Source organism: Pseudophryne corroboree, chromosome 6 (genome assembly GCF_028390025.1).
Source record: "Pseudophryne corroboree isolate aPseCor3 chromosome 6, aPseCor3.hap2, whole genome shotgun sequence".
In the NCBI taxonomy this organism is placed as follows: domain Eukaryota; kingdom Metazoa; phylum Chordata; class Amphibia; order Anura; family Myobatrachidae; genus Pseudophryne; species Pseudophryne corroboree.
This window is the reverse complement of record NC_086449.1, coordinates 564,104,660-564,125,897: the sequence shown is the minus strand read 5'-3', so window position 1 is coordinate 564,125,897 and position 21,238 is coordinate 564,104,660. Positions and strand designations below refer to the sequence as shown.

At 42.7% G+C, this 21,238-nt stretch overlaps 1 protein-coding gene across 4 annotated transcripts in view; it reads left to right on the top strand.

Moving 5' to 3' along the window:
* HCFC2 (host cell factor C2) overlaps positions 1 to 21,238 on the top strand; it is a 179,369-nt gene that overhangs the window by 112,926 nt on the left and 45,205 nt on the right. For all 4 annotated transcript variants that reach the window (XM_063927779.1, XM_063927778.1, XM_063927777.1 and 1 more), the window contains exons 8-9: positions 9,108 to 9,362; positions 11,690 to 11,787. In XM_063927779.1, the coding sequence (XP_063783849.1) occupies positions 9,108 to 9,362; positions 11,690 to 11,787 (353 nt within the window). The remainder of the gene's footprint in view (positions 1 to 9,107; positions 9,363 to 11,689; positions 11,788 to 21,238) is intronic.

The window sequence follows — 21,238 nt, the reverse complement described above, 5'->3', positions numbered from 1 at the left end:
CTCTAGGACGTAAGAGAAAATAGGATTTTAATTACCTACCGGTAAATCCTTTTCTCCTAGTCTGTAGAGGTTATTGGGCGCCTGCCCAGTGCTTCGTTCTTCCTGCACTGTTACTCGGTTAAGTATTGTTGGTTCAGCCGTTGCTGTTCCTGTTTCAAGTTTGTTTAGCATGGCTTTCCTCTTGTGTGTGCTGGTTCGGAATCTCTCCACTATCCTTATCTATCCTTCTCTCGAAGTATGTCCGTCTCCTCGGGCACAGTTTCCTAGACTGAGTCTGGTAGGAGGGGCATAGAGGGAGGAGCCAGCCCACACTATCAAATTCTTAAAGTGCCCATGGCTCCTAGTGGACCCATCTATACCCCATGGTAATAACTGGACCCCAGTATCCTCTACGGACTACGAGAAAAGGATTTAACGATAGATAATTAAAAGCCTATTTTTTCAGATCTATTGTTGATTGGCTCTATGGGAGGAGCTCTTATGCTAATTTGTTACTTGAGTTGAAGTAATTTGCTCCATTTTCCCCTCAGTGCCCTCCCCATGTTATGAGTAACATTATCTTATGAAAGACCTATTATGCATAGCACTCCATTAATCAGAAACTTAAACGTAATCCTACTAGTTCCCAGTTTACAAAAATTGTGCGGCAGTGTAACCTTTTCCCTTGGCCTGGATCATGCCACCTTTCTTGCTTGGTTCTCCAAATGGTAAGCGGCTATAAGGGATGTTTATGACCCCAGTGTTAACTTACTCATTTTTCAAGCCTTAAAAGCTACATTTTAAGAGAGGGAGGGAAGGGGTGGGGGTGTTGGGGGCGAGGAGATGGATAGTTGTCCCAAAAGTGATTCCTGTATTGCTAATTTTTTCCAGAACTTTTTAGACTAAAGAAAAATCTGTAAGATTTGGGGTAAAGTTATGTTTTTTCATAATATTTTCTCATTGTAATTAGTAATGGACACTTCAACCCTACTGCTTTAATTTTGATAACTGTAGCGTAAAAAGTGATTTTACCAGTTGTTAAGAGAAGGGAATTATGCGGTTCCATAAAAAATGGGATTTCTGCAGCAGGATACATTGGTTTCCACAAGATAACATCGGGGTGTAGAGTGGATCTTGATCCAGAGGCACCAACAGGCTAAGCTTTAGGCTGTCCCAGAATGCATTGGGGCCTCCTCTATAAAATCCGCCTCCAGGCACTGAAGCTCAGTTTTGAGTTGGTGCCTGCAGCAGCAGGTCACCTAACAGGAGGGCTGCACTGGGCAGCCCTGAAAAATCTTTTCTAAGAAGATTTCTTCAACTGGGCTGTCAGCACTGTATGTCAGTAGACACTTCAGCACTGCAGCTCCATCACCTCCCAAGCTGCGTCGCATACTCCCGCGGCTCTGTTCCCGGGTACTTGCGGCGGAGACGCTCTGTCTTAGGCAAACAGTCGCAGACCGCTCGCGTGGATCTCGTGGCTGCTACGGGGTGGAGGTAAGAGGGTCCCCCAGGCGGGACCAGCCATTAAATCACGTTCCGTCCGCGTCCTAGGGAGACGGGTCACGGCGCTGGCGTGGACACTGTCACCAAGCAGGTACCCCACTAGACCACCAGAGCATAAGAGTACAGGTCGGGTCTACTAACGCCCCATTTAATAAGGTTTTGTAGTACCGGCGGTGGAAGTCCAGCTTAGGAGAACCGGCGCTTGACCTGTAGCCCTTCCCCCAGCCCAGGGTGCCATCTCTGAGTAGATTTTCCCGCCCTGGAGCTGCCTCACATTCTCCCTCATTCCCTGACAGAGATGCTGGGCGCCATCTTCTGAGCATAGTTGCTACTAGTCTCTGGGATTGCAGGGCAAGGTCTCCCTTGTAAAGCCGCCTGTATACAGCGCTGTGACTTTACAAACACTTGAGTATTCTACATGTCTTTATACAGACAGCGTTGGTTATGAAAGAGTGTACCTGTTACAGAATATATTGTGCGAGTATTCTGATATATACCTCCGGTCTAGGAGGACTGCACTGTGTTAATATATATCTATATATATATATATATATTTATATTAGTTCAGTGCAGCTTTATTGTGATAATTTCTGCATTGCCTATGACTGTGTGTGTCTGTATCTGCTGTGTGGTTTCACTCTCAGTGTTTCCCAGATATAACTGTCACTATATTCTGTACCCTAAGAGGCTAGGTGCGTCTGGGTCTGCTAATATAGTGCATCACAGTATTTATCCAATACGTATATTCTACTGTGTATTCCGTCACATATTACTGGATTTATTTGTAGGTATTGTACTTTGCCTGGCTTTATCGTACTAAGGGGGTAAGTCAGAGTTGATCGCAGATGTGCTAAATTTAGCACATCTACGATCAGTTACTGTGACATACGCTGGGACGCCCAGCACAGGGCTAGTCTGTCCCGCATGTCAGTCCCTGACCCCTCCCCCCCCCCCCACCCACCTCCTGCACAGGTACAAAAGCATTGCACAGCGGCGATGCTTTTGTACCTGGTGAGTAGTTCCATGCCAGTGCAGCTCCTGCGCTCTGGCAGGGAGCTACTGGCCGCGCCGGGTCGCAGCGGCTGTGTGTGACGTCACGCAGCCGCCGCGGCCCGCCCCTCCCAACAGTCCAAAAACATCCCGTCAACGGCATTCTAACGCTGTTGGCACGCCCCCTCCCGCCCCAAGACCGCCTCTGCTGGTCAATCAGGCAGAGGCGTTCGCAGCCCAGAGAAGCTCATAGCATGTCACTGGGCTCCCAGGATCACGGGTACTCTGTCTCGTTGAAGAGACGTCTCTCTCACCAGTTTTGCATTACGGCTCCCCTTTCGGATCCATTAAAGGTGCAAACTCTACAAACTGTGGTGAATTCCCTCCTGAGTGCTGGAGTGATTGTGCTGGTACCTCAGTCCCAGAGAGGTAGAGGTTAATATTCGACCCTGTTTCTGACCGAAACTCAGTGGGTCCTTCCAGCATATACTAAATCTTAAATCTCTGAACAAGTTTGTGAGAGTGTCCATGCTTCATATGGAAACACTGCGCTCCATTGTACTGGGTAGGGAACCCGGAGACTATATGGTATCCCTGGATATACAGGATACATACCTGCATATACCTTTTGCCATATCGCATCAGCAGTTTCTGCGGCTTCCAATTCCAGGTTCTGCCATTTGGACTGGCTACGGATCCTCGGATCTTCACAAGGTCATGGCTGTTATGACGGCTCATCTCCGTCGCCAGGGAGTCAGCATTCTGCCGTATATAGACGACCTAATGATTCTGGCAAATTCCCACAAAGTCCTCCTCTGTCATCTGCAACTGAAGGTAACATTCCTGCAAGCCACAGGGTGGCTTATCAGATGGACGAAGTTCTCGCTGATCCCAGCTCAGAGCATGGTGCACCTGCTGGGGGGGGGGGGGGGGGCACTCCTGGACACACATAGTCAGAAGACTGGTTCTGTATTCAGAAAAAGTCCTGAAGATTCAGGACAGGATAAGATGCTTCCCCAGTATCCTAGAGTGCCTATGCACTCGACGATGCAAGTACTTGGCCTGATGGTATTGACATGGTAGAGTACGCTCCATTTCATTCCCGCCCACTACACAGGTTAATCATTGCCTCATTGGATCAGATTTCACATGATCTCTTTGACTCCTTAGGTTTGCCTGTCGCTGACGTGGTGAATCTAGGACCAGCAAGAGCAGGGGCCGTCCCTTCTGGGTCCCCGACTGGGTTCTGCTTACAACAAACGTCTGTCTGAGGGGATGGGGAGCGGTGTTGGAGCAACACTTTTCAAGGTCGTTGGATCAAGGAGGAATCACTCCTTCCAATAAATATTCTGGAGCTGAGGGCAGTGTTCAATGCACTCATGTCTCGCCCTACCTCTGGTACAGAACAGGCCTGTTCAAGTACGATCAGACAATGGGGGTAATTCCAAGTTGATCGCAGCAGGATTTTTGATAGCAATTGGGCAAAACCATGTGCACTGCAGGGGGGACAGATATAACATGTGCAGAGAGAGTAAGATTTGGGTGTGGTGTGTTCAAACTGAAATCTAAATTGCAGTGTAAGAATAAAGCAGCCAGTATTTACCCTGCACAGAAACAATATAACCCACCCGAATCTAACTCTCTCTGCAAATGTTATATCTGCCCCCCCCTGCAGTGCACATGGTTTTGCCCAATTGCTAACAAACTTGCTGCTGCGATCAACTCAGAATTACCCCCAATGCCACCACAGTGGCATACATAAACCATCAAGGCGGCTCTCGAAGCCGCTTGGCAATGATGGAAGTGTCAAAAATCCTGTGTTGGGCGGAATGCCATCTGCCTGAACTGGGAAGCGGACTTGCTCAGTCGCCAGGACGTGCACGCCGGAGAGTGGAATCTTCATCCGGAAGTTTTTCAACTCCTAGTGGACAGATGGGGCCTACCAGACGTAGACCTGATGGTGTCTCGACACAATCACAAGGTTCCAGTCTTCGTATCAAGGACAAGGGATCCTCAGGCAGCGTTCGTGGACGCACTGGACGTTCCATGGAACTTTCGGCTGCCTTAGGTGTTCCCTACAGTGTCACTCCTGCCCTGAGTACTATTGAAGTTCAAACATGAAGGAGGAATAATACTTCTAGTCGCCCCTGTCTGGCCTCGAAGGCATTGGTTCTCAGACCTGCAGGGTCTGTCGACAGAGAAACCCCCTTCTACTTCCTCAGCGCCCGGACCTCCTCATGCAGTGCCCGTGTCTCTACCCAGACCTGGTCAGACTGGCTTTGACGGCGTGGCTCTTGAAGCATCACTCCTGATGGCCAAAGGTTTTTCTGAGGAGGCTAATCAGACTATGTTGAAAGCCCGCAAACTGGCCTCTGCCCGGATTTATTACTGGATTTAGAATTCTTACTTCACATGGTGTGCTGATAAGAAAAAAAAGTCTTGACATTCAGAACGTCCAGAATTCTGGCTTTTCTGCAACGAGGCCTTGACTTAGGTCTCCGTCTGGCCTCCCTCAAGGTTCACATATCTGCCTTGTTGGTATGGTTTCGGAGAAAAATTGCGTCTATACCTGACTTTCATACTTTCACTCAGGGCGTACTTAGGATTCAGCCTCCCTATGTCCCTCCTGTGGCTCCATGGGATTTAACTGTGGTACTGAAAGCCCTGCAAGAGTCTCCATTTGAACCCCTTGAGAGAGCGGACCTTTAATGGCTCACGGCCAAGGTCCTGTTCTTGCTGGCTATTGCCTCGGCAAGACGGGTGTCGGACTTAGGCGCTTTGTCCTGTCGACCACCCTATTTGATATTTCACAGAGACCGGGCAGTTCTACGAACTCGACCGGGTTATTTACCTAAGGTGGTGACATCTTTTCACCTTAGCCAAGAGATTGTGGTTTCGGCCTTTATCTCTTCAGACTTGTCTTCCAAAGAGTGTTCTTTGGATGTTCTAAAGGCTCTCTGTATTTATATAAGGAGGACTGCCTCTATCAGGAGGTCAGATTCCCTTTTTATACTGTTTGATTTCCACAAACGTGGCTGACCTGCATATAAGCAAACCTTGGCCAGATGGATTAGAATGGTTATTGCACAAGCTTATGCGCAGGCTGGACTCCCAGCTCCTGCTGTTATTAAAGCCAATTCTACTCGGTCTGTTGGACCTTCTTGGGCAGCCCACCGTGGCGCGTCCGCAGAACAATTGTGCAAGACAGCTACATGGTCCTCAGCGAACGTGTTCAATAGGTTCTATGCCTTTGATACTTCCGCCTCCCAGGATGCTTCCTTTGGACGCCGGGTTCTCATACCAGCTAAGGTGCGTCCCCTCCCTTGGGGAACTGCTTTAGGACATTCCAGATGTTTTCCTGTGGAAATGAATGTATCCTGCTGCAGAAAATAGAGTTATGGTAGACTTACCATTGTTAACTCTCTTTCTGCGAGGTACATTGGTTCCACAGGGCACCCACCCTGACGCACCTTGCTTCTATGGGTTTGTATGGCATTAGCCGCTGGTACCTTTGCCTGTCGTGAGGATGTGGTTCTATTTGACTAACATCTGCCTTCTCTCTTGCCGGCTCCTGCATTGAACTGGTTAACGAAACTGAACTCCAGTGCCTGGAGGCGGGGTTTATAGAGGAGGCCCCAGTGCATTCTGGGACAGCCTAAAGCTTTAGACTGTTGGTGCCTCTGGATCAAGATCCATTCTACACCCCGATGTTTTCCTGTGGACCCAATGTACCTCACAAAAAGAGAGTTAACAATGGTAAGTCTACCATAACTCTATTTTCTGATCCTCCCACACAGACTCATATTTATAAAGTTTGAGTCCACAAATTAATTACGTAATTGTTAAGCTCTTCCTCTTAACCGGGTCGTATGCATTCCTCTGACCTTTATCTACATCATTTTTATACTTGGTACGCTTTGTTTGTTAGTTTTAGCCCAGTGAGTTTTGTCCTCAGCCTTTAAAGCCTTTTTTACCCCCTCCCCCATCTCTTTGTCTTATTTTGATTGCCGCCTTATGTTGTGAGTTGTACCTATTAATTGAATATCAGTGTTACACCAGGTGTTACTCACCTTTACAATATTTGACCTATAACAAATGTTTTGATGTCTATGTCCTTTTTACTCAAACAAGAGTCATTCTGTGTCAGGTGGACAATTTTGAAAAGCGTTACACTTGACCATATCCAATTTTGATGACATTTTGCATGAAGGTAGGTATAGTTGTGTCGCTGATAGTGAAGGTACTATAGGTGAAACTGTCACTGACTCCGTGGTGCACAATCAGTAATGTTCAAGTAATTGTTGTGGCAGATCTATGAGAGCATTGATGCTGATTTCAAAAATTAATGCCTTGAGACTTGTTACAGAAAAGTACTTTTTTTTTGACAGTATGAACCAGAGTAGGTAAAAAAATCCATTGTGTAAAATTTTTCTGGAATTCAGCTGTCCTTATCTCCAAAGAAAAACATTGTTTTAGCATGACATTAGGATAGCTAACTATCCAAGTTGACACCATCACAATCAATAAATAACAGTTTAAAGTTACTTAGTTGCTGTGATAATGTCATCTAAAATTGCTTTCACAAATCGTGCTTTAAATTTTCCGCCTTCATTGAAGTTCAATAACAAAAAAGAAACATAACCGGTTTTCTTAAAATAACATTCATTGTAAAGAGCAGATTTAAATGGGAGATGGTTGGTTGATAGTAAAATGGTTGACAGTCAGTAGGTCAACACGATAGGGTCTATAGGGTAAAAAGGTTGAAATATGGTCAACACATGTTTTTAGGGGTTTTTCACGGTTTATCTTTTGCTGAGTTAACTATCCATATCACAAACTATTACCTAGTAACCTTGTGAGCGGAGCAGAGCAAGCCACGAGCCCGAATCGTGGTGAGCAAAGCAAGCCCACGAGGGGATGCATTTGGGACAAATTTTGGGGAAAAAATATTGAAACACACAAAATAACACCCTCAAAAGTTTTTAGGGTGTGTGTCGACCTTTCGATCCTGTTGACCTTTTGACTGTCGACCCTATGGTGTAGACCTAATGACTGCCTACCTTTTTAATGTCGATCTTCTGTATCACACCCCTTTAAACTACAACATATATATTTTTCTGGATAGGCGTTTTTCCTCAGAAGAGAGAAAACAGGCTTTAAATTTAGGTTTCTATTAGGTATGTGCACTTTCACAACTTTTGCTCTCATAGATCTGCCACAGCAATTACTTGAACATTGCTGATTGTGCCCTGCGGAGTCAGTGACCGTTTCAACTACAGTACTTAAACTACCAGGGCCACATCTCCACTACTATTACATTCTGTGAACTGAAACTTTACCAAAGTTAATTATACATATATGTATACCAAACTTCATGCAAAATTTCATCAAAATCGTAGATGGTCAAGCAGGGGCCCCTGGTCCGAATGACATGGAATGACCCATAATCTGATGTCATTTTCTGCTGTTCTTTCATGTTCATATTATAAGGACTGTCCAAAGACACCCACTTGGATCACTGCTATTACTATGGATAATTTGCACATTTGTATATCTTTAGTTCTTGTGGTTCCTGCTGTATATGCTATAATATATATCTCTGAGATAGTCTCATTAATAAAAATTAAAGGATGGTAGGGAAAATCCTACATGTACAGTAACACACATGCTGGGCAGCTTTAGTAAGATGAAAATGTGCACCTTCTAGCTGTACATGCATCTTATTCAGGCCCCTTACCTCTAATGCATTGGTTGAAAACATTCTTAAATCACAGCACCCCAGAGTGTCAGCATTTTTTCACTGCATCCCTTGGCCAAACCTTTTTTATTGTGAAATTCAGGGGGGGAAATGAAATGAAGTAAATTGTGTTTACTTGCCATGTTTAGGGTCAGTTATGTGGTGGTGAACAGGTTACACTTCTCTTTGTCCACGTATCTTACGATTGGCAGCCGCTAGCACTAAGTTTGGTGGTCATTTCGAGTTGATCGCTAGCTGCATTTGTGCGCAGCGATCAGGCTAAAAAACGGCAGATATGCGTATGCGGTGCAATGCGCACGCGCGTCGTATGGGCACAACGAACTATGTAGTTTTGCACAGGGTCTAGCGAAGCATTTCGGTCGCACTGGTGGCTGCAGAGTGATTGACATGAAGTGGGCATTTCAGGGTGTCAACTGACCGTTTTCAGGGAGTGTTTTCGGAAAAACGCAGGCGTGGCTGGGCGAACGCTGGGCGGGTTTGTGACGTCAAAACAGGAACTGAACAGTCTGAAGTGATCGCAAGCGCTGACTAGGTTTAGCGCTACTCTGAAACTGCACAAAAAACTTTGTAGCCGCTCTGCGATACATTCGTTCGCACTTCTGCTAAGCTAAAATACACTCCCAGTGGGCGGCGGCATAGCGTTTGTACGGCTGCTAAAAATTGCTAGCGAGCAATCAACTCGGAATGACCACCTTTGTTCCCTGTGGAACCCAGTTTGGGAACCACTACAATAATATTTGATATCCTTATACATTCTTAAAGACACCCCATTACTAATGTGGAGTTTATGCATAAACAAATCTGGTTTATTTGATATATGTAAGTATAAAACACAAGTATATTATTCAGTTGATGTATATATTTGTTCTTGTTTCAGAGAAGCCTCCACCACCTTCGCAAGTTCAGCTAATTCTAGCTACCACAAACAGTTTTCATGTTAAATGGAATGAATTGCCAATTGTCGAAGGGTATCTCTTGCAGCTAAGCCCAGAATCCCCAACTTCAACAGGTGCTGGAATACCTGCCCCTTTCAGTGAAATATGTGCACTAAGTTCTAATATTACATCTGCAGCGTGTTCTGCTCCACTGCATCTACAAAGTGGATCCATACGCTCTCATTGTTTTGAAGAAAGTAAGTTATGTTCTGATAAAGAGTTGTTTAAATAGTATGGTGCAGATAACCGTTATGTAATCCACAACAGCTAAGATGTGACATTTCATTAGGGGAGAGTTGGAATAATGCAGTGACGGACAACAGGGGGCCCTTCAAGCCTTTACTTGTTGCCCCCAGCAGCTTCCTCCTTTGGTGTTATATTTGTTTCTTCTACTGTATAATGCTTATTTAAAAGGCCTGTTGATATTTTATTACGTATAGGTGTCCATTTCATTTATTTCAATTATTAATTTCATTTACTACTGAGATTAAGGCTGATGTGAGTCAGTTTTAAAGATTAGAAGGCCACCCAGTGCGGCTCCCAAAGTAAATCAGGTTACCTATCACTGGTGTAATGCAATAAAATATATTATTTTAGGTTTGCAGCATGAGTGTGTGGTTAATTAAAATTTGTTGGCAGAAGTACCTGATGAGATCCTGTCCAACTTGGAGCGAACGTGCCTTTTTTTTGGAATCTTTTATACTTGACCTGGTCTCCGTGCCCTGTTACAATTGGGTCTCTATCATCTGTTAATGATCATAATTCCAAGTCTTAAGCCGGGTACACACGTGTTCGATCGCCGGTTGATCGGGTTAAACACTCCTGATCAGCCGAGAGGTGAAAATCTATCTGTGACTTCCTGTGAAGCAGAGGATAGAGGCTCTTCTATGGAGATTGGGAGGTTGGTGGTGCAGCACATAAGATGCGACTTTTCCGGTCCTGACCGTCACAGGAGCATTATTAGCTGTTTAACAACTGGGATCGGTATGAAATCCCGCCAATCATAATCCCGACGGACTATATACCGACACCCATTGACCGATGGTCGAAATCCCGACAAGGTCTAAATACCGACACGGACTAAATACCGACATGTAAAATACCGACAAGGTCTAAATACCGACATGTAAAATGCCGACAGGTCGAAATACCGACATGCCTTTTTTGATGTTTTTTTGTGTGTATGTCGACATAAATCAACATGGACACCATATAAAGTGTACCGCGTCCCCTCGCATGGCTCGCTGCGCTCGCCATGCTTCGGGCACGGTGCCTCGCTGCGCTCGGCACACTATTATATTCCCCCTCCAGGTCCACTGGGACGGTAAAGTATGAACAAGTCGGTTTTAATGAAAAAAATCATGAAAAACTTGTGTCGGTATTTCGACCTGTCGGCATTTTACATGTCGGTATTTAGACCTTGTCGGTATTTTACATGTCGGTATTTAGTCCGTGTCGGTATTTAGACCTTGTCGGGATTTCGACCATCGGTCAATGGGTGTCGGTATATAGTCCGTCGGGATTATGATTGGAGGTAAAGTGACTGCATCCCTAACAACTAACACTTGCATCGGTTCTGCATACACACCTATACAAGCAACGGCCATTCATCCAATAACGGGAGAACGGTCAACTATTGTATAGGAGTGTACCTAGCTAAATCATCAGTCAGTTGAATAATTTCCTTGTTCAATGGATTATGCCAGTTTACATATTCCATGCAAGATGGCATGATGTAACAGTTTATTTTGTCAGTTACTGGAAGGTGTGAGCAGACAAACTTTGACTGCTGCCTCTGGGCTTGTGGTGGACTGACTGCGAGTCTCTAATTGAATAGCTGAGAAGAGACTGTGTGAAACGCCCCCACTGGTAATTGAATCTGTCTGTTAGTGTTCTTTATATACAAGGCAACAAGTTATTACATATTTTCTAATCTTTAACTGCATCATACCTACACAGTATGTTTCAAAAAATGTTTAATCATTAACTCAATGATAATGTAGATTAGATTAGATCACACAGCTTTGAAATACCATGCCCTATTTATGCAAATTACTTACAAACATACCTACAGCTTGGAACTACCATGTCCTGATTATGCAAATTAATGACAAACATACGTTCAGTTTAATATTGTGTCACATATTCAATTATCGTTACACATATATAAAAAGTACGCCATTTCATCTCTCTCACCTAGCTGTGTCTCTAACTTAGAAGGCCGAGAGTGAGTAACAGTCTTCCGTTACAGAGATGCCCTTTTTGCATTGGTGGAATCATACGCAGGATGTTTCATTTCACAACAGTGTAAATAACAGCATTTTGGCCATTGTCGGATAAAAATGGTATATCATTGTAAAGATGTCAAAAGTGGCGGAGGGGGTGCAGGGGCCTGTAGCGGACTGAGGAGGTTATACTATCAGTATGCTGCAGTGGTCTGTCATGTTGATACTAAGCAATATATTTTCATTTTATGGGGAATCTGCTTATGTAAAATATAACAATCATAATGTTTGTATTACAGATGCGGATAGTCTTGTATCCCCTGCTAGCTGTATGTTTTCTCCAGAACTCAGAGTGGACATTTGTCACCAAAGCAGCAATAGTGGACTAGTCAATCAAGTAAGTGTCATTTTGTATATTTGTGTATTATTTTTTTAAATACATTTCAGTATATCAGTTTTCATTGTGAAGTCATGGGAGTCATGATGTGGCAATTGTATTTCATATATGTCCCCTTTACATGATGTGGCAATTGTATTTCATATATGTCCCCTTTACCTGAGAAGTATGCCTCTGAGCTTAATTGTATTGGGGAAGGATATTTCTTTAAACCCAGTCCATATATACAGTACTTTGTAAATGGTAATTAGTCAACCATGGAGCTGTTCCTTTCTGTAGGATTAAGCCATAAATCTGCCAATATGGGATTATTTTTCTAGAGAATTTCATTCCATGGGGAGTCTTAGTTTTTTCTCTCAAGATATTACAAGCTGTACTGATCAATCCCACTATATTTGGGAGTATAGATGATTGAAGTGAATTACTTATTTTCTGTAATGCCTTTGAGGTCTTGCTTATAATTATTATACCATCCATTCATATAATTATTAGGCAGCCTCCTTGTGGAAACACTCTATTGACAAACCAGAGCCGCAAAAATGAGCAGAATGTAACTGAGGGTTAGGGGACAACTTGTAAAGGTGTTATTCTGGAATTCATGTTTTCGATAGCTTGGCAGTCTGCTACCACAATGGTTGAGAACATATAGATAATACAGGTTACAATATAGATGTTCTCCATCAGTACTTTATTGTAGCTATGACAGTGGGTTATGGGCCTAATTCAGAGTTGATCGCAGCAGCACATTTGTTAGCAGATGGGCAAAACCATGTGCCCTGCAGGGGGGGGCAGATGTAACATGTGCAGAGAGAGTTAGATTTGGGTGGGGTGTGTTGAAACTGAAATCTAGATTGCAGTGTAAAAATAAAGCAGCCAGTATTTACCCTGCACAGAAACAAAATATCCCCCCCCCCCAAATCTGACTCTCAGCAAATGTTATATCTGCCCCCCCTGCAGTGCACATGGTTTTGCCCAACTGCTAAAAATTTGCTGCTGCGATCACCTCTGAATTACCCCCTATATCCCTTGTAGTAGAGACGGATGTATATAAAACATTCCCTTAGATGGTCTTTAATGTGGCTCCTTCTGTCCCCCTTGTCTATTCCTGTCTCTTGCTTGGTAGGCCACATGAGCATTTTTTTTCTGCAGTGCAGGGCTTACCTCGCTCATTGGTCAAAGCAAAATACAGCTATAATGCTGCAAGCCATGGACAGGCAGGCTGACCTTTGTACACCAGTCCGCTGTATCCAGGAGCAGAACTGACTGCAAACTTTTTCAACAAGAGTACTTATATGGAACTAACTGGTGCTCTGCCTAAGCATACAGTCAGCGTCATACAGGAAGCACTGGGCATGCTATAGAAGCCTAGAACACCATGAACTCTGCAGTTTTTTGGCTGCAAACATGGAAGAAACAGGCAAAAGATACCTGTCTGAGGTAAGTACCAGAGTTAGTGGTGGTCTCATGCTCCATATCTGGAAATGTGTAAGTAGTAATTAGTGTTTTCCTTTAGTGCCCTTGCAGAACCTTTTAGGAAAAAGGAGGATAACAAAGCTCAGTGTAATATGATTTGTGCAGCAAGTGGTTCCGTTTATTCTGTACAAAATGGAGTGTCTTTATGACCCATGAAAGAAATCGGTAGTTTTAATGTTTAATTGCACAGATGAAATAAGCTTTTGTTACTAAGGAAGATCTTTATGGTAAACTTGGTGTAACGAGAACAAAATCTTTTGCAAGTATGGATATAGTAAGATACATAGTAACATAGTATCTAAGGTTGAAAAAAGACAATTGTCCATCGAGTTCACCCTATTTGTGGTCTCCTATGCACAATTATTTTGTATAAAATTTTGACTGAAGTTTGTGACTGCCGTTACGTTTTACCCCTCTTTTTTTATAATAACCATAGTGCGTGACTATGCCCCGTAACCCTGGATATCCTTATACATTAGGAATTTATCTAACCCATTCTTAAAGGTGTTGACTGAGTCGGCCGTTACAACTCCCTTAGGCAGGGAATTCCAAACACGTATCGTCCTTGCCATAAAAAAGCCTTTACGCCGTATTGTGCGGAATCTCCTCTAACCTGAGCGAGTGTCCACGAGTTCTCTGTGTTGATCTAACCAAAAACAGGTCCTGCGCAAGATCTGTATATTGTCCCCTTATATATTTGTAAATGTTGATCATGTCCCCTCTTAATCTCCTCTTTTCCAGTGTAAACGTGCCTAGTCTTGCAAGCCTTTCCTCGTATTCCAGCGTCTCCATACCCTTAATTAGTTTAGTCGCCCGCCTTTGAACCTTTTCTAGCTCCAGGATATCCTTTTTGTAGTAAGGTGCCCAGAATTGTACACAGTATTCAAGGTGTGGCCTCACAAGTGATTTATGTAACGGGAGTATAATACTCTCGTCCCTAGCATCAATTCCCCATTTTGTGCATGCTAATATCTTATTAGCCTTCTTTGCTGCAGTCCTACTTTGGGTACTACTGCTTAGTTTGCTATCTATGAGGTCACCTAAGTCCTTTTCCAGTACAGAATCCCCTAATTTTACCCCATTTAGTAGGTAGGTGTTATTTTTGTTCTTGTTACCACAGTGCATTACCTTACACTTGTCTGTATTGAAGCGCATTCTCCATTTCACTGCCCAAGCTTCTAATTTAACTAAGTCGTTCTGAAGCGACTCAGCATCCCCCTCCGCATTTATAACTTTACACAATTTGGTATCATCTGCAAAAATTGACACCATGCTCTCTAGACCTTCTGTTAGGTCGTTAATGAAAATATTGAACAATAGCGGTCCTAATACTGAGCCTTGCGGCACACCACTTAGCACTTCAGTCCAATTTGAAAAAGATCCATTAACCACAACGCGCTGCTCCCTATTATCTAACCAGTTTTGACCCAAGTGCATATTGTGCTTCCTAGCCCTGTTTCTTGTAGCTTGTAGATAAGTCTCATGTGTGGTACAGTGTCGAATGCTTTGGCAAAATCTAAAAAGATTACATCCACCTCTTTACCCTGATCTAGGTTTGCGCTTACTGTTTCATAAAAGCCAAGTAAGTTGGTTTGACAGGATCTGTCCTTCATAAACCCATGTTGATTCCTTTTAATGACCTTATTGACTTCAAGGAACTTCTGAATACTATCTCTTAGAATACCTTCCAATACTTTCCCCACTATAGATGTAAGACTAACTGGTCTATAATTACCTGTTCAGCTTTACTTCCCTTTTTGAATATAGGCACTACTTCCGCTATACGCCATTTTTGGGAACCATACCTGATATTACTGAATCCTTAAAGATCAAAAATAGCGGTTTTGCAAGTTCAGAGTGAAGCTCCATTAGAACCCTTGGGTGAATACCATCGGGACCTGGTGACTTATTAATCTTTAAATGTTTTAATCGGTCACAGACTACTTCCTCGCTTAAATAAGTACCTATCAGTGGGATATTCTCATTATTGAGATTATGTGTTAGTCCCTGAATTGGGTCCTCTCTAGTAAATACTATCTTCATATTCAGAAATGGATTCCTCAGGTATGGTGGAAGATTCCTTTAGTACTGAATCTGTAGAAAATTAAGAAATACCTTATAAAATGTAATTATGATCATGTGGAATCTTTACTGAAGAATGCATAATTAGTCTAAGGGAATCACTGAACTAATAACATCTATTGAAGCACAAAGATCCCTCTTTCAGGAGCGTAAAAACAAAACAGTTGTCCTGTCACCATTTGCGTCACTACAGAGGTACGGGACGCTCCTGGGTGTCACCAGTCGAGGGGTTACACCAAAATGCCAGGTACCCTTCAATCATAGGGGCCATGTGCTGTGATGCCACGCCCCTTTCTCGTGAAGCCACACCACTTTTAGCACGGTGAGCATGGAGTCTTTCATCCGCATCTGGTGTCCCCAAGGCTAGTGACGCCCTTGCTTTTCACATCAAAGAATTGGTCCATAAAGAACAAGATCAGATGGAAAAGCACCAATGTTATGCTAAAAGATTAGGATGTATGTATCCCTTTAATGATGAAGAGATATAGAAATTAGGCAGACTTCAAACAGTACGCTTAGCATGTCTGCAGAACTAAAAAAAAAAAAACCTAGCATGACTGCAGAACTTCTATTCCACTAGAAGATGAGGGTCAATTTAAGGACCCCATGGATAGAAAGAAGGAAAGTGGTTTCAAGAATCTTCCCGTTTCCTCAAAATTCACTTTGAAACAGGCTTTGTCATAGCCTCGGTGGCTAGGACTTAAATGGAAATTAAAGAACTAGGTAAATAGGCAAATCTGTTTAGAAGTGTGGGAAATAGACGGAAAGGAACTGATCTTATATGTGAAACCTCTTTGGTCCCTAAATCTTTTATTTTGTGAAAAATTGTATTCCATGATACTGAAATCCACTGGAACGAAATCTGATTGTTTGCCACAGGAGAGAAGATACAATTTTTATCCATCCTCCTCATCGCTTGCATACAAGTACATATTGTACTGGGGTATCCGGTCCATAGGTCGTCAGTCATTAGGCCGACCACTATTGGTCGACATGTTCTATAGGCTGACATGGTCACTAGGTTGATATGAACAAGGTCGACATGTTAAAAGGTCGACATGAGTTTTTCACAATTTTTATAATTTTTTTAGCTTTTTCATACTTTACGATCCACGTGGACTACAACCGGGAACGGTAACCCCGCTGCGCTCGGCACCTTGCCCGAAGCATGGCGAGCAATGCAATGGGACACGGTGCACTAATTGGGGTTCCCCGTCTCTATATGAAAAGAACGACACCCAAAAAAACTTTAAAAACTCATGTCAACCTTTTCCCATGTCGACCTAATGACCATGTCGACCTATTTCAGATGTCGACCTAGTCACTGTCGACCAATAGTAGTCGACCTAGTGACTGTATATGCTATGATCCACACCCTTGTACAGGCATGGTCAGATTCCATAATACCCCCTTTCACATCGCCAAAATAACCCGGGTTGTTGCCGGGTCAACCTGCTATGAGGTGCAGTGTGAATAACCCGGGTCTAGCAACTCTGCATTTCAACCCGGGTTAAAAGAAGGGTTAAACACGGATTGGACTCGGGTCGTTGTGCAGTGTGAAAGCCTCTGACCCGGGATATTCAACCCGGGTCTCAAAGAAGGTGCTGATTGGCTGTTTATGTGTCTGCACAGAGCAGTCCCCAGCCCCTCCTTTTATTTCCTTTGAAACCTCGTCAGTGTGAGCCATAAAAGTCCATTTGAAATCATATCACATTGTTTAACATGGGTGATCTGGGTTTAGTGTGAAAGGCAATAACCAGGGTCGAAACTGCAATGTGAAAGGGTCTGAGCCGGGTCGGACATGGATTCAAAAGCCGGGTCCGACCTGGGTTTGTGATCTGAAAGCGGTATAAGAGACCAATGAGTTCTAAATACAAGTGAGAATTCTAAAACTAGCCACAAAAAGGTCTTTGTACAGTCCAGGACATCCATCAGATTAGAGGCCTTACAGAACAACCTACAAGCTTTAATCAAAGCAGGCACTGTGGCACCAGCTCCTTCAAACCCGAACTGCAAAGGATTTTATTCCTTGTCAAAAAGACCATAGGGTCCTCTCTAATTATTCTGAACCTGAGGAGACTGAAAAAAAAAATGCCACATAATTTTAAAAGAATTGGTGAAAACAATTGTCTCAGCAAAGGGGAATTTCTCACATCCATAGATCTTCAAAGTGCTTTCATGTTGTAGTTCAGCACAGCAAGTTTTTCATTTACTGGATCCTATGACATGTATCTGCCTTTTGGCCAGGCAACATCCCCAAGAAGCTTTACAAAAGTATTTGTGACATTAGACAGAGCTAAGAAATGGAAATACCTGGCCAACATCCTAGTTATAGGAGAATCAGAATGTTGTAAATAAGAAGACAAAACAGTCGCAGAAACATTGCTAGATTGCAACATTATAAGAGGTCCACTTGTTACATCACAGCAAATTTCTGGCAGTTCAGATAAATTCCATACAGAAGAAAGAAACACTGTTAGAGGAAAGGTACTTAGCACATCAAGTACAGAATCCTCAACATCACCAGTAAAAAGAGTTCTACATCAGCTGAGAACATTCTCCAACATAGGGGTATATGCAATTGCGGTCGAATTGCCGCAAATGTCGAAAAAAACGGGGCATTTTCGACACACAAAAAAATTTCGACATGCAATACAGTACTTTTCCACAAAAAAACGGACGTTTCAGATTCGACTTTTTGAAATTCGACAGTTGTCAAATTCGACATGTCTGCAATGGTAAAAATGCGGCTTTTCGACAAAAGTATATTCAATTGAAGAATGTCGATTCGACAACAGTGCTTTTCGACAGTCATTTCGTCAATTTCATTCCGCCTCACTTTGCTGGCGGAATCTAATAAAAAAAAATTAAAAACATGTTTTTTTTGTGTTTTTTTTTTTTTATTGCTAATAGCATATCTATTTATATTAGAAGGGATTATGTACTTGGTTTGTCTATTAGGAGAGACAAGTATTATTTATATATTTTTTTAAAAGAATATTATTTTTTTTAAACTGACTAAAATAATATGGAGAGATCAGAGCATGGTTTTCAGTGGGAAGGGGTGGGAATGGGTTAAAATCAAGGAAAAAAAATGCGTGTTATGCTTAGGAGGGGGGACCCCACGCAATTTTTTTCTGGGTTTTTTAATAATTTTTGTGCCGTCCAAAAAGTCGAATCCAGGACACACATATCCGTCAATTGGTCCATTTTTCGACAGCGGGACTGTCGAATCCGTTTTTTATTGAATATGTCGAATTCGGGTCCCGGCGGGAGGGTATGTGACTGTCGAATTGTGTCGAATTTAAAAACGGTCGAATTCCAGCCGGAATTCGACCGCAATTGCATATACCCCATAGAGGCAGTTCCCTGGGCAAGATGGCGCAGCGTAATAGTCAGATAGAATTGTTATATCTGTGGGATCATAAATTCACTTCACTAGATGACAATAACCTTGTTGAGATTGGCAATAATGTTTCTAATCTGTTACAAGTCCCAGTACTGAGTACACTTGGCATGTCACACTCAGATCCAGAATCAGTAATATATATTGCAGTACTACAGACTGGGGAGCTAATCTCACAAAGCTAATACTGGGTGCTTGGTCTGAAACAGAATGGAAACTACATAAAAATGTGCTGGAGAAGCATGGAAAGCATTTCAGCAGCTTCAACAGCAGTTGCTGGAAAAGCATCTCAGCATATTCTCAATCACCAGAACAGTAGTGGCCTTCTTAATTGACCAGAGAGCCACCAGAAGCAGAGCTATGATGTTGGGAATAGCAGAACTAATGCCTTGGGTGGAAAGAAAACGTCATTCTCTTTAAGCATTCCATGTCATGGGGTTTGCAAGGTTGTTCCAGGTGAGTGATCTCTACAGCAGTGAGTTTTCAAATTGCTGATAGAAAGAATTGTTATCTTTAGATGGACTTTATGGCAATAATCCAAAATGCAAAGTATCTACATTCTTCTCCCAAATCAAAAATTCTGGGACAAGAGGAGTAGACAACCCTATGGAGGTTTCAACTAACCTATGTCTTCCCTGTTTTTCCATTAATCTCTCATCTGCTAAACTGAATCCAAAACTAAATTAAGAAATTATGGCAAATCTTCTATTTTGCCCATGATATCCATGGTTCCTAATGTCTTGGTAGATGCTTCTTAATGGATAAGAGACCCCCAAACTACGGATGGGCAACTGATTCAAAGGTTCAGTATTTCGTAAGTTTCCATCTAGAGAATCTTAGAAATACAGGACCATTATTTTTTATTCCAGCATACTTTGGCAAAGGTTATGCCCCTTCCAAACAATACATTTCTAGATGGATCACTGGAGTAATTGTACCTTCTGCAGTCATTATCACTGGGATATTTTATCCTTTGCTAATTCTTTGTTCTCCACACAATCACCTAAATGTTTGATCATGCAGGATATGTGGCTTCATTTATGTGGTTGTATTGTATTGCTTGGGTATATCCCAACCCAATAGCTTCCCTATGCTTAGTAGTTGTTTGAATTTATCCTCTGTGATGTTGTGTGGTATGGAAGAGGGAAGATGTGGCTCTGTTTGTCTTGACTTATGCTCACGTTGTGAAGAGATTTGAGTCCTTTGTTTAGGTTGTAAAAAAAAAGGGTTTAAAGAAAACAAAACTTTTGAGTCACGGGACCCTACAGTATCAGAATATTTTTCACGGCACCTCTAAGCCATAAGTTTCTTATTGAGAATTTAGAAACAAATATTCAATTAAGTAAATTGTGTTTATATGTCATCTTTGGGTTCAATTGTGTGGTGAGGGACAGGATTTGCTTCTGTTTGTCCACATATTTTATGATTGGGATCCACCAGCACTGGTTTTTCCTATTGCATTGTCCGGTTTTGCCCATTACATTGACTATAAATAATTTGATTTGGCCCTGGACCACCAATCCAAGGCACCCATGCAAGTGTCCTGCGGCACCCCAGGGTGCCACGGCACACAGAGAGCCACTGGTTTAAACCGTTTTTTATTTGTGTGTAGTTTTTTTTTTTTTTTTAAACCCTTTTTTTGCATTAATGTTCTAATAAAAAAATGGAATCCTGCTTATTATATTAATACTGTGAAACATTACTATGTATTAGAAACCTTGATCAACAATGTTTTAAACCTTTCTAGCATTAACAATCCAAAGTTAATAGGCTTTGATATGATGTGACATGTTGTATTTCAATAAAACCAATTTTTTACAGCTTATTCCTATTACATCTGAATATATGTAGATAGACTAAACATATTAAAACATACAAAGTACACTCGGAGACATCTCAATAGGAGTGAAGGTTCTGAATTGAAATAAACATGAATGAGATTAAACCACAAGGTTTTTCTCTGTATATTGCCTCTTTTAATGTGCTGGAGTTGTTTACCCTTTTAAGATTGAGAATGTGTAAATTGTGGTTTTCTCCCGTCCTATAGGATTGTTAGGGTAGGAGTTTGTGGAGTCTTAGCTGATTCTAGGCAGATTTAGTACCGCTCTGATCTGGTTCATTGGCGTCACAAGGGGGGTGCGGTCTGTACTTGGGTGTCACCTGTGTCACAAGGGTGGTGCGGCCCGCACTCGGGTGTCACCTGCAACTCCCGGACCCCCAAAGTGATGAAAATGCGAGTCGGGGCGCTTAGCCACGCGCCTCTCCCATGAAGCCACACCCCCTTTGCAAACGCAGCCGCATCGGGTGCATAAGAGGTGAGTGACGCCTCAGATCTGGTTCATGCTCCCTATGTCTCTGATGTGTATGTGAATTTATGGCATTGGTTCAACTCACTCAAATGAAGACCACAAGCAACAAAAATGTGGAACAATACCAGGGGGATTCCCTTATAATAAGCTTTTTATAAGAAGTCACGCCACCATGCGTGTA